This window comes from Fundulus heteroclitus, chromosome 23, assembly GCF_011125445.2.
Source record: "Fundulus heteroclitus isolate FHET01 chromosome 23, MU-UCD_Fhet_4.1, whole genome shotgun sequence".
NCBI lineage: Eukaryota > Metazoa > Chordata > Actinopteri > Cyprinodontiformes > Fundulidae > Fundulus > Fundulus heteroclitus.
This window is the reverse complement of record NC_046383.1, coordinates 1,295,749-1,310,448: the sequence shown is the minus strand read 5'-3', so window position 1 is coordinate 1,310,448 and position 14,700 is coordinate 1,295,749. Positions and strand designations below refer to the sequence as shown.

The window sequence follows — 14,700 nt, the reverse complement described above, 5'->3', positions numbered from 1 at the left end:
ACATATAATGCAAGCAACATAATGCAAAAAGAGCTACTTTTACCCCTTCTGAAAATTACACACTGGTGCTTATTAGGTGAAATAAAACGAAGGTTCAACAAATTTTTCTCTTTTTCAGACTAAGCCTCTATTCAGAAATCAAATAAGAGTTCATTTCATTAGTATCTAACAGTGCAGATATTGTCTGTTTGCAGTGTTTGTTTTCGAAATACTGAAACACTTAATTTACTGCAAGATTTTTTGAAATGTACTATCTATTAGCACTGAAAGCCAGTTACAGAAGGGGAAAGTAAAATTAGAGCAGATATGTCGCTGCCCAATGTGGCAACAATTTTTTACTGACTTCGGACATTGTCTAACTTAATCTAAACTCGCAGTCGAATTATTAGAAATAATAATCAGTATGTTTAAGTGAGACGGTAGGTTGATAATATTATCTTGACTTTTCTGAATAAGTACAGACAGATGAAGTGCTGTTAGTTAGCTGGGTGTTGTCAAGGAGAACGGGGCCCGTGCAGGAGTCCTCGGGGGGCTCCTGACAGAGACAGAGCGCTCTTTGTGCAGCGGCGCCCCTGCCCCGGTGGCCTTAAACGGACCGGCACCGTCAGGGGACTTGCTTTTCTCTAGGTCAGAAGTGTTCTGTCGACAGCTCATTGATCACAGATCATCTTGTCATTCGATCGCTGTCCGCGATCTGATGTGCGGACACAAACGCATACGCACATGCATTCACACTTTAAAACATAATCAGACACTCCGCGGCGGCTAGTAAAACAATGTGGTCTTCCTCCCCGGTGAGGGAACGTAAAACAGAGAGTGTCCAGCGGTAGCTTTGCAGGCAGAGAGCAAGCAGGAGTGCTGGGCTGTCACTGGTATAGTAAAACATGGGGCCAAGGGCCTCGCAGGCTGGGTTAACGGGCTCCAAGGACTCATGAAAAGCGAACAAAAAGGCCAGTTCTGAGCCGACCGCACAGGACGCAGTCCGGGGTTTCACTGGCCATGTCCTCTGCTCTCTCCCGTTGCTGTTAAACTAAGTGGACTTTTATGGGAGAGCAGTAATGGTTGCCTCTGCGAGCCGCCACTATAACTATAATAATTATACAGGGAACGAGAAGGTTTTTTAAAATTCTATGCATATGACCTCCATACGTGATTACGACATCTCCACATGCACACACCGATGCGTTAGACCGGCCTCCACCGGCCACGAGGAAACACATCTGATCACATCGGCCTGAATAAACAGCTTCAGAGTTAAAACCCTGAACCAGAATCCAGTTTCAAAGACATGATGTAATAGTTCACATCATTAAAAACCAACAAATATAGCAAAAACCTGTGGAATAACTCTGTTGATTTTTCACATTCGTGCATAATATATGCCTGTGGATTCACATCAATCAGTTATTTGCCCAGTCCTGTGTCAGCACGGGCCCTTCCAGGAATTCCTCCATATCAATGTTGTGAAGCAGCGAGGAAATAAAGTATAGGCTGAGTGTGATGAGGGTTCCAGGCTGCACTTCGGTCAGGTGGCTGAGCTGTGCTGTACAACTCAAATGGCCCATGACTTACCACACAAGAAGCTATTCGAAGACTGATCATCTACTGCATGTGCAACAATATTTGCTTTATGGGTGGCTAGAATGAATGAGGACTTTCCATGTTTCAACAGGCGTAAGAATCAAGAGAGACGAAAGCAGGGTCGAACAATGTTACAATTAAATCCCAGCATTCATATCATTCAGTAAGAACAAAGAGTAGAACCGAGCATGAGAAAGGCCACCGATATACTGCAGATCCCCCCATAGCTCCAGAAATAGAACAAACGTCTTAATTAATGCTGAGTAAAAGTCTCTGCAGCAGGGATTTTACACCCGGTTTATGAACCGCAGCATAAAGCAGCTGTAATTCTTTATTCATGTCTCTCCATCTTGTAACCTGAATCCCCATTTCCCATCTTTTCCAGATTTGCAGACAGACAGCAGCCTACAGTCAGTGAGGTTAGTGAGAAAACTTGATACACACATCCAGTTTGACCCTTTACCTTAAATAAAATGTGAAGAGAAACAGGAAAGATTGGATTTGCTGTAAACTCTAAACATTCCAGGTCTCTACCCAACTGTACACTACGCCTTACTGGGTCTATATACTGTATATATAATGTTTTACAGCGTCGAACCTGTGGTCTTGCTGCCCACAGAGCAAAACAGACACTGCTGACGTGTTCATCCCTCCTATCTGGGGAGGGGTGAGGGTGCCGGGTATGAGTACTGGGCTTTTGTCCCACCACATGTCTATTGTGGCTAAACCTTTCCCCTGGGGGCAATTAGGACCTTTTAGTTTGTTGTAAGAGGACCTAAGTACGAGTGGGTTGAGCCAGGAAAAACATTTTTGAGCTAAACCAAAAACAGAAGTGCATTGAGCTCCTCTGCACTCCTGGACTTCTGAGCATCTCTCTATTAAGAAATGTGCAGGCCTACACTGAACAGACAGGAACTGTGGCAGCTTTACAGGGGCAAAGAGGTGACAGGGTAGGGAGAGCTGTGTGTGTGTGTGTGTTGGGGGGGCTTCAAATTCACCAAAGGCCAAGCCAAGAGGGCAAACAACTCAAGACTGACAATGTTGTTGGGCAAAGACATGCTTGGTGTGAAATGTTGAGTTAGAGGATATCCATGTTTCACACAGCTGAACGGTGAGAAAAGAGCAACGGGTGGACGGTATGCGGCAAGATCTGCCTTAGCATGCAGAAAGCAAACACATGCATGTTGTTTAACACAACAGAGACACTGAGCAAGTGAAAAAGACATTACTGTAACCAGAGGCGGAAACAGCTGAGGTGTTAGTCTATACATGTGAGAGAAAAGCATAAAGAGTTGGTTTAAGTGCATGACTGAAAGAGTCTGTGTTTGCACAAGCGTATAAAAATGAATGCACGAGTATGTTTTTAGAGATGACAGATAAACGCTTGGAGAGGAACAAAAGTGCGAGAGCAAAAGAAAAAGGCAGGTAAGCCATCTTTGAGTGTGCACATTCTCGCAATGCTGCTTATCTCTCTGCAGGAGATAACATTTCCCATGGCAGGCCTGAGTGGATCGCCAGTGAACAGTGATAGAGCCACGGAGGGGGGGGAAAAAACATGAGTGATGAGGAGGGGTTAAGAGAACTGAACCCATTTAAGTCACCCAAATAAGGGCTGTGCAAGCCTGTGATGGATGCTCCGGAGTTCCTGAGGGAAAGAGAGCAAGACAGTGGGAATGGTGATGGGTGGGGAGTGAGCAAGGGGTCCTGCGATCGCCACTTAATGAAAACAAATTGGGTTGACAAATGACACAGGCTAAATGTCCAAAAAGAAATATGTAAACTAAGTTTGAACAGTCACGAAACCACCTCAGAATAATATTCAACCTTTTAAATAACTGTATGCTACAGAAGAAAAAAGAATATATGCTAAATATAAATTAGAAATGCCACTGATAATCAGTTTTCATATCAACATTCTTTCATTTAAGAGGCTGTCAAAAACAAGTTAAATGTAGGACGTACAGGCCGGCAAAAGTCCATCGTTTCGGATTTTATGTAAAAAATTCATCCAACTTAACTTAAGCCAGTATCAGAGAATATGCTAATGTTAGGAGATGTTATTGTTTCAAACTGGCAGTAACTTTCCCCAATATTATTCCAACTATTTCAAACTAATTTGATCAGATTCCAGAGAAAATGGTCTTCTTTATTTTTTTGTCTGGTCGTATATGGCATAGAGTAACCTAGCGCTGTCCTTCCCCCACCTGTTGCTGTGCCTATATTTCTGCTCAGTCTATATTTCTGCTTACATTTATGTAACAAAATGAAAAAGACAATAAACATATGTTAGAACAATGTGATCAATATGCTCTATATCTATGTAAGTTTTTGAATAAATACAGTGATACCGTGGCAATTTTACTCAGGTTTATTGTATCTTAAGAATATTATAACGGTCTATGCCTACTTTACTTTAGTATCATATTGCATACATGAGGCAGCACAAGAAGCACAGAAAGCTGAGCATTATTCCGCTATTAATGTGTTCTCAGAAAGTACACAAGTATGTCTTTTTACCAAAGGGTGTCACATAATGATGTAACAATTTAGACTGAAATAGTTTACTTGAGGGAACGTGTGTGTGAAAGGGCATTCCTGAATGGTGGCATGGCTTAGGAGGCCAGACCGACTATGGAGACGGGATCAATGGACTCATCAGGTCAGATGGTTCAGTTATCCTAAATAACAAAATCTCGAAAGCAGTCACTAAGATATTTTGGAAAAGTATTTGTTTATCAGGTGTCGTCGGTAATAAAACACTATGTTGTAATACCTTTGTCAGGACATGCAATCTCTAATCAAATGTTTACCTAAAGTTTAACTCATTGGAAAACCTATAAAACAGCCTGAGTGGTTAAACACCACAATCTCCCCTGATAGGAGCCCTTACAGGGACATAAATCTGTAGTGTTTTGCTAAGCTCCTTGTTATGACTGCACTTCTATTTCGGCAGTCACAAACATGTTGCCTCTCTGTGCAACATCATGGGAACCATCTGAAATCCAGACTCTGCATGAAAAAGAATGTGGTATATTCGTTTTACCCAGCTCGCTGTTAATGTCTGCCAAGGACAGAAGTTGGAGGCAGGGGAGAGCTACAATTCCTGGAGAACAAAAACTCAGGGGCAGAAGAGCATAAATAGAATTGGGTAGCGAAGACAGACTCAGAGGATGTTATATTACTGTCCAACTTTCCTCTCCTCTTTTTCTTTCCTCTTTTCTCCCTTTTAGCATTTTGTCTCATCTGTTTCTTTCCTTTTTTGCCTCTTCTACCTTGTCATTTCTGTGTCCACTGCACATGAAATAGTCCCAGAATAAAATCTAATAAAGCTTTATGCATATATAAATCAAGCGGAGCACTATGGCGAAAGCAGTAAGGCTCCACTTGTGAAAGTAAAATCTGTTGAGCTCTCTTTTTAAGACAACAATTCTTAATGCTACATTGCCAGACAGGACACAGCAATAATAATAATAATAATAATAATAATAATAATAATAATAATGATAATGATAATGATAACAATAATAATAATAATAATAATAATAATAATAATAATAATAATAATAATAATAATAATAATAATAATAATAATAATTAACCTGTCAGACATGTCTGACCTGTCTCACAGCAGCAGATGTTCACAATGGACACAAATTACATTGCCCAGAGAAAAGAAGAAAATAGGCATATATCACACCTGATATCGTCATTATAATATTTACCAATATCAATACCCAGAAAAGTTGCTAGTAGGTCCCGCTAGGATAACCTGACTATAGCCAGATGGATTTTGTTCTGCAGAGCTCAACACATCCATCTGGACTTGCTCCATTGGAGATGTATTTCAGAAGGAGGGGCCAAAGATCCTTGCATATGATTGGATAAACCACTTGTCCGTCATCTTTACTGACACTCTACTTAAACCACTCTCATCGAACCAACCCATGGCGCTGATGAGTGCGACACACATACAACGCGCAAATATCCCCCACTAATTTAGTAAACCGTTCAGGGTGACTTTTCACCCCCACAAACATGTCACAGACTGTCTGACCGAGTAATAACACAGCCGGAGCAGCCGTGACACTGCTGTCTTCCCAGCCAGGCCAAGGACATTTTTTTTTTGATACTGGGTGAAATGGTCATTCCATCCTGACAGTAGTCAATACATTATGTATTCAAAATAAGGAGGTTAAAAATTGATCTCTGTGAGAACTGCAGGTCTGTAAAAACTGTGACCATCACCAAATGGCAGTGATTGGTCAGAGGATTGGTCCTGCTCTCACACCCCCTGTCCCTCAAGTTCGCCTTATCTTTTGGTTGTCCCACATGCCAATCATTGTGACACGCTCAATTAACACCAGTGTACTTGCACGTTCCTTGTTAGTTTCCGCCTGCTGGCTGCACACGCAAACTTCTAGTGTTTATGTATCTGGTTAGCCCCGGTTAGCTTCGGTGTTAGCCATTAATTGTAGCTAAGTTGCTCTCACTGTATACTTTGAAAATGGCTGAGAGTCGCAAGAAGCAAACCACATACACGTTTATCAGAAGAAGATGACGGTCTCAGAAGAAAGTAATAGGACCAGAGTGGATTTGGGATATTTTTTCGGCTCTTCAGGCGATCCCCTTGCTGAGCGGAAAATCCGGTAAGATGGTAAGATTTTACGCATGCGCAGTTATTCAAAAAGGGACATGGGAAGACTTCTGGAAACATTTTAGACTCTACCTTTAAGTTGAACAGTGATAAAACTGAGATCCTCCTTGTAGGAACCAAATCTACATTATCCAAAGCTGACAGTTCCTCCCTTTCACTTGATGGTTCATTAGTCTCCCCCCCTCACCTCAGGTTAAGAGTCTGGGCGTCATCCTCGATAGCACTCTATCTTTTACGTCTGACATCAGTAATGTCACCCGTCCTGCCTATTTTCAGCTATGAGACATTAATTGCGTTTGTCCCTGCCTTTCACCTCATTGTGCATCAATTCTTGCACATAGCCTTGTCACCTAGCGTTTTGACTGCTCTTCTCTTTGGCCCTCATAAGAAATCCCTCCATAAGCTACAAGTGGATCAGAATTAAATACTCGCATTATTGCCAAACCCCCCCTCATTTCATCACATCATCCCAGTCCTACAGCAGCTCCACTAGCCCCCAGGTTAGATTCAGAATACAATTCAAAATCCTTAAGTACACATTCAAGGCCATCCACAACCCCGCTCCCCCTACCTTTCTGATCTTCTTCAAATCGCTACCCTTCCCACACCCTTAGATCCTCCTCTCCCATTCACTTTTCCCACCTCAGCACCATGGGGAGAAATGTTTTCTCGCTCCAGACATCTGCAATACCGACACCCTCTACCAGTTCAATCTCAAAACCCAACTGTTCAAAAGTGAAGACTCTCTATGGTTGCCAGCTCACTGTAACCTTTATTGTTTGTCGTTTTATCTTTATTGTTCTGCCTGTTCTGTACTGTAAATTGCCCTTGAGTGTTCAGAAAGGCGCTTTTTTAAGTGCCTTTCAGAACACTCTAAAAATAAAATGTATTATTATTATTATTATTATTATTATTATTATTATTATTATTATTATTATTATTATTATTACTCTGACTTTATGCTCCCTGAAAAATGAAAAAGGGTTTGAAGATTCATAAAGTACTGGAAATGAACTGATTACTCCTGAAGGGCCAATCTATGTGGGGTTTCGTTTTTTTTTTTTTTAGCCTTTAGAAACAGGAAAGAAAAAAAAAACTTGGACTGTAGCCATTAGGGTGAGAGTGTATGTGCAAATGTATGTTGGAGGAATTTGGGAAAGAGAATCCTGACAGTATGAGGGGACTACCTAAATATTACAGAACACACACTTTACCCACATATCCAAAATCTAGCATAAATACAGAGGCGCCCAGAGCTTAAGGCAGGATATCAGAAGTTGCAACGGATGTGAAGACAAGAGAATCTGCTCCAGACAGCTGAATTAAAGCATGACCTATGGTCCCTGTTGAGTAACATTAGGGAGCTTTCAGCATGCAGGCCCCATTCTGCTAGCTGTTCATCATTGCTCGGGAAGGTGGACAGTCGCCATTACACTTACACACACAGACACACACACACAAGCCTTACTTTACAATAACACAACAGCAGTCATGACTCCACATTTGTCAAGGGCATGTTTAAAAAGAGTCCTCATTATTGGTCTTTATTTTGGAGATGGAGGAGAGGGGGTGCAGACTGATAGGAGAAGAATCATCTGGTTAACATCGAGTTTCTCACCTTAAGCGACTATGTGGGGCGGGATAGTAGGGGGTATGGGGTGTGGGGGGGGGGGGTGTTGGGGTCGAGCCGACGGGTACCAACTAGGAGGGAAAGAGCTGCAGATAAGCAGTAACCTGGGTCTGTTGGCTAAGGGATATTAAATCATGGTCAGTCACTCCCATGAGTTCACAAACATCAGCATTCCCATTGCTCTAAGACTCTTATCACACCAATCAGTTATCTGGGTGCTCCAACAAACATGTCTGCTACCATCAAAACACTCCCTCCTTCACATGCAAACACAAAAAGGGCTAAAAAAATCTATCAGAAAGAATTTCATCCAGACAAGTTCTCCCTGACTAATCTGACCTAATTGCAGTCACAACTACATAAAATAAAATTTTCTAAAACAATTTAAAACACAGTTTTTAAACTGCAGCACTGAACAGTACCTTGCAAAACTCATACGCACACCTCTTGAATTTCAATGGATGTTTATGTGATTTTATGCAAAAGGCCGTGACAAATTATGGCATTACTGTAAAGCTGAAGGATAAATATTTTTGCGGGCATGTCTGCAGCTTTACATGACTTGGGCTCAGATTGGATGGAGAGAAACTATGAAGAATAATGTCCAGGTTTTCACACAATTTCTCAGTCGGACAAGTGTAACATTAATATGGCCATTCCACTGTAGCTTTGGCTTTATGTTCAGTCATGTTCCTGCTAGAAGGTGAATTTCTGGCACACTCTCCTGTTTTGCAGCTGTTATCACTTTGTTTTCCAGGATTGCCCTGCATGTAGCTCAATCCATCTCCCCATCAGCTCTGACCAGTGTCCCCACGGCAAAATAGCATTTTGTTAGCATGCCGTCACTACCAAGAGTTCTTACCCAGCCTGTTAGTTTAGGTGGACGGCTGTCTTGGCAGGTTTGAAGTTGCATCGTACTCTTTCAGTTTTTTGAATGACTGATTGAACAGTGCTGCATAATATTTCCTTAGCTTGGAATATTGTTCATTCTGGGTCCCCCAGAATGAGCTGGAGCATGTCGCTGGGGAGAGGGATGTCTGGGTTTCTCTGCCAGCAACCTGATCTCGGCTAAGCGGAAGACAATGGATGGATGGATATTTGCCAGCTAATGTTCTACAGGAAACCTCTGAGGCCTTCACGTTAGATCTGATTGCTCCGTATATTCCTAAACGAGCACTTTGCTCTCAGACTGCAGGTCTGCTGGTGGTTCCTAGAGTCTCTAAAAGTAGAATGGGAGGCAGATCTTTTGGTTATCAGGCTCCTCTCCTGTGGAACCAACTCCCAGTTTTGGTCCGTGAGGCAGACACCCTGTCTACTTTTAAGGCTAGGCTTAAAGTTTTCCTTTTTGACAAAGCTTATAGTTAGAGTGGCTTAGGTTACCCTGAGCTATCTCTATAGTTATGCTGCTATAGGCTTAGGCTGCTGGAGGACATCAATATATATTTCTCTCACTCTGCTGAGTTCTCCTACTGTTCTCCAATTTGCATCATTTGTTGTTATTTCAACTTTATGTTTTTCCTCTTAATAGTAGATACACCTGGTCTGCCATTCAGTTAGCTGTGACATCAACTAGGGGAGGCAGATCATCCACTTGTTACCATATAACATAGAAAGGATTCCAGGATCAATGTGTGTTTCTCTGCTTTACTGTGTCTTCTCTAACCCACAGTCGGTCGCAGAAGATGACCGCTCACACTGAGCCTGATTCTGCTGGGTTTCTTTAGAGAGAAAACTTTTTGATCAATCTGTCTTTATAATTTGATTAAATTTGACTTTGTAAAGTGACTTGATATGACAAGTGTTGTGAATTGGCACTATATAAATAAAACTGAATTGAACTGAAATTCACATAATAGCTGGATTAAGTGACTTTTACAGGCTTTTGGGTGTACTGGATTGTACTTATAGGCTTAAGAGTAAAGAGGAGTGAATGTCCATCCATCCATTTTCTATACCTGCTTATTTGTGAAGTATCACAGGAGGAGCTGGTGCTTATCTCAAGGACTCATTGGGCAAGAAGCAGGCTACACCCTGGACAAGTCACCAGTCCATCTCTGAATCACACACGACAAACAACCATGCATAAAACCACACACTCATACCTAAGGGCAATTTGGAAAGACTAATTAACCTAACAGTGATGTTGTTGGTAGTCGGAGTACAAAGAGAGAACCCATGCAAGCACAGGGAGAATATAAAAAGAGAAAAAAATGCAGAAAGGATTTAAAGCCAGGACCATCTTGCTGGAAGGCAAGTCCGCCAATGTGCAGCGACGAGGAGTGAATGTAAACAAATTAAGTAAAAACATGTATTTTTCTCACACTTACAATGATGCACTACTTTGTGTTGACCCATAACATAAAATACAAATATATTAAAGTTTGTGGTTTCAACTTGACAATGTGTGGAAAACTTCCAGGAATCTAAATACTTTTGCGAGGCACTGTGTGTGTTGGTGAACGTTCTACTTACTTTTGTTGCCCACCAAGAAGACAACAGGGTGGATATCCGATTCCTCGTTGGCTTTCTTTACCATGCTGAACCAATCCTCCATGTTCTCAAAGCTCTGGTAATTTGTAATGTCATAAACTAGAAGAACCCCCTGCATAGGAAAAGGAAATGATGAGATCATCAGTTTTGGGTGTGACAACATTCATGATAAATATAAAATAAAGATGGAAACAGCAGGTGGCACTGCTTCTCTTTTTACAATGAAGAACACACTTGACAGGGACACACTGGCTCTCACGGATAATCTGTAATAATGTTGCCGCTACCATCATTTGGGTAGGATTGCATGCAGTGAAGTGAAAACATGGCTAGCACATAAATAAACTTTAGAATTTGACATCCATAATTCAAATTTCTTGAGGTCAACGTAGGTTATCTACTCTGAGCTAATGAATGTGGGCTGTCTGCATAGCGATCCAGGGCAGTGTGGAAAGCGTCGCGCAACAACAGACTCATCTTTGAGCAAACAGCCAGGTCAGGATGAGCGGTTTCCATGAATATTAAAACAAATCAAAAAGTAAATGGACAGGAACCCTGCTGACCTAAAACAACACTAATAACACTTATGTAGCTCGCCTCAGCCACCGTTAGTAGTACGACAACTTTTACTTTTCCTAAAGGACCGGAAAGCAGCGAGTGCAGAAGAAAACAACTCTCCTTTTACAGCATGATGCAACATGACTGAAAAGCTTTTTGTTGCTTTTTGTTCAACCGACACGCACTGTCACAACACGCAATGTTGGCGACGACAGCTTAAACCTCCGAACAATCACTCACAGCCTTTCTGAACACCTATGATTGATTACAGGACATTCAGGGCCAAACAATAGGCGTTAAGTTTTATGCAACACTGATGAGAAAGCTCAAAGTAAGCAAAGTGTTATAAATTGGCAAGGATGCATGACAAGAAGTAAGAAAAAGGAAGAATACATAATTTATGATCAAACTTTTTTTTGCTTATCTGGCCTCTACTGAGATGAAAGACTCTTCATTCAAACAGCTGGTTTACCATATTAGTAGGGCCCCTCAAACAACAGGCCCTTCTTTTTAACAGCACAACTGTGTATATTTATCCTGCCACCTAATGTTACAGGCATCTGTCACTTTATACATGTTGTTATGGATAAGTTTTCAATGAATATATCACCTTTCAAAAGTATTCATACCCCTGGAACTGTGCTTCAGAACTCGCTTGATATGAAAATAGAGTAACTTGAACTCAGTATAAATCCAGCAGTCCTCAGAGGTTTGTTAGAGAACATTAGTGAGCAAACAGCTTCATGAAGAAACAATCAGGTCAGAATTTAAAGCTATGGAAGCGTTTGAAGCAAGGTAGGGTTTAAAATAATGTTCCAGGTTTCGAGCATCCCACAGAGTCCTGTTCAATCTATGCAAACAATGACTAGGAAACGATTACAAATCTACCGAAACATGGCCGTCCACATAAAGTGACAGGCTGGACGAGAACTGATCATAGAAACTGCCAAGAGGCTCTTGGTAACTCTGGAGGATCTGGACACATCCCCAGCCGAGAGGGAGAATCTGTCAGAATCTGTAATGAAGACTATTAATGGAACAAACGTGGCCTTAATGGAGTGGCATGTATAGGAACTCCTAATTAAAACCATGTAGTGGATTCACCACATGTATGGAGGGTGATTTCGTCAGAAAAGACAAAAATAAAAGCTTTTTGCCAACAAGCCAAACAATGTGTGTGGCAGACAACTAAAACCACACATCAACAAGAACGCACCATACACGTGGTGGCAGTATCATGCTGCAGAGATGATTTTATTTAGCTCTGACAGAAAATCATCAGTTGATGGGAAAATAGAGTTAAATACATAACAAAAATGGAAAGCCTGTTATAAGGTGTGAAAATACTTCCAGATGAACAACAACCCTAAAAATACAACCAGTGCAACAATGGACTGGTCTAGATCAAGGCTCTGCAAGCTTTATAATCCAAAAGGCCATTTTTTGCCCCAAGTGCATCGGATATAACCGGTTTAGAGCTACAAACAAAACATGACCTGAAAAAAGGCAAATTAATGTAAGAATAATAAAATTACATCAATTCAATGCAATTATTCCATGAAATAAACTAAAACCCAAATTCCTCACTATATGTATGTTTTAAAAACATTAGTTGGTTCTTTAACTTGTTAAGCCAAAGAGCCATTGTGGAAAGTCGGAAGAACCACAGGTTGCAGACCCCTGGTTTAGATCATGAGTCTGAGTGGCCCAGTCAAGATCTAAATGCAACTGAGAATCTGTGGCAAGAGCTGTAAATCGATGTTTATACGCACACCGTGCAAAGAACTCTGTGGACGTGCAAAACCTGTAAAGACCAATTACATATATTGCTGTTTTCACTTGTGATGACATAAAATGTATTCAAGGGGTAGAAATCATTTTGCAATGCACTTTATATAAAAGCTGAAATAATATGGATATTTGTAGACAGGAGTAAAGGAACAATATATGTATTATATTTCAAAATATGAGCTTCCATGCTCAAAACATTTTAATAGTTAAAAAGTTAAATATTTTCTAGCTAAGTAGCACGGAGGTGAGGCTTTGAGACTTGAAAACTAGGAACATATGATTTCTTTAGTTGTACATTTGTAGATCATTTTATTTTATTTCAGGTGGTTTAACTACTCAAAGCAAAGATGCATACTGTACTCTGGAAACAGAACAGAAATCAGCAACAGATGATGGGAGTGAACCTGTGTGCATCCTTACATGAGCTCCGTACACATATTTATCCAGCATTTTCCCCCCTAACGTTTGGCCTCCAATGTCCCACACTTGCAGAGTCACATTCAAGTTGCCTGGAGTGGAGATATAATACAAATAAAATATTAATGAATGCATGAATGGCATTTACAAGACTATAATGTGTATTAGAGATGCACTATTAAATCGTGCTGTAGAATAAGTCGGCCAAATATGGAAAAATCTGAAGGTTTTTTTTTTTATGTGTTTATTAAAACTGAGATTTCCCACCATTTCTGTCGATAAACACATCGCCCAGCAGTATGTCCTTTGATACACTTTGTTGAGTTTATTAAAAGTCAGATAATAAATAGGGACATATTTCTTGATGCATAAATCTTGTCATTTAATTTCTGTTCACTTTGAAATTACTGCTTCTATCAAAGTACCTGCAGCACACTTTCTAGTTTTCTAGTCCTTAGAATAAAAAGCTGTAATCGGCAGGACTGGCACAAAAGAAAACCTGAAATCTGTATCGACCAGGAGTAGACTGATTGCTTTGATACTATGTATAAATATTTTATACAATTTAAGGCTCAGTCAGCAAGAAAAAAAGAGATAAAAAACAAAACATTTGGAGGATATCTTTCCATGTTTCTCTTTCAATAAACATCATATTCCTGTGGAAATAATGGATCAACTCTAACCCTAGCCTGTATTTTTCATAACATTATTTATTTTAGTACATTAAAAATGTTATTACAGAAAATGAAAATACTGAAGTGGTAATTAATCTTTCATACTAGGGGCTCTTAAACTGACGAGAGATCAAGGGGGATGAATATGTCCGCTGGTTGTAAGAAAAGGATTTTCTATTTGCCTGGAAAACGCTGTTTCCATGGTGCCATCTCCTGCCAAGTAGGTAAAGTGAGGAGAATTATATGCAGTTAAGAAAAATAGTATATTAAAGAAATGAAAGACTGTTCTGCTGATGCTTGTGAAAAGAGAGAAAAAAAAGAGTTGAATGATGGGAAGTGAGAAAAAGACCAAAAACCAAATAAATATTTTCTTCCTTGGGAAAATAAGAAGGGCTTAAAAAGGAAGAGGGAGGGCGGGAGAGTGAAGAGCTTAAGTTTGAGCGATGAAGGCGCTGCGCTGGCCTGCAGCTCCGATGGGGATGAGGCCGTGCGCTGCGGACGCGACTGCACGACTCGACCCCTTCAAAAGTCCTCTTTTCAAATAGGAGGCAGGAAACGTGGAGGTTCACAGTCACTACATCTAGACTATACAGCGTCAATGTCAAGTTACACCGGGAAGCGAAAAGGAATTACGGCGTCTTGGTGTCATAACGAGCCATCCCCACCCACCCAGCATGCTCAGACACTAGCTTTATTTGTCTTGTAAAAAGGGCCATGCTGACTCACCAGAGATGGCGCGTGTCTGCATGTGTACAGAAAGAAGCACGAAACCCACTCAGGTCTACTGGTTCCATTTCTTGTGGGAAAACGGCGCATAAAAGAAAACAAATGTGCTTGGGGGCTATTTAAGTTTTTAATATGCCTGAAAAACAAAAGTAATTAGGAGACTGTTTCTGTTTATACGT

General features: G+C 40.8%; 1 protein-coding gene across 2 annotated transcripts in view; it reads right to left on the bottom strand.

Annotated features, from left to right (window-relative positions):
- rab28 (RAB28, member RAS oncogene family) overlaps window positions 1–14,700 on the bottom strand; it is a 46,951-nt gene that overhangs the window by 23,296 nt on the left and 8,955 nt on the right. For both annotated transcript variants that reach the window (XM_012851395.3, XM_012851396.3), the window contains exons 3-4: window positions 13,125–13,213; window positions 10,338–10,467 (exon numbers count right to left, since the gene is read on the bottom strand). In XM_012851395.3, the coding sequence (XP_012706849.1) occupies window positions 10,338–10,467; window positions 13,125–13,213 (219 nt within the window). The remainder of the gene's footprint in view (window positions 1–10,337; window positions 10,468–13,124; window positions 13,214–14,700) is intronic.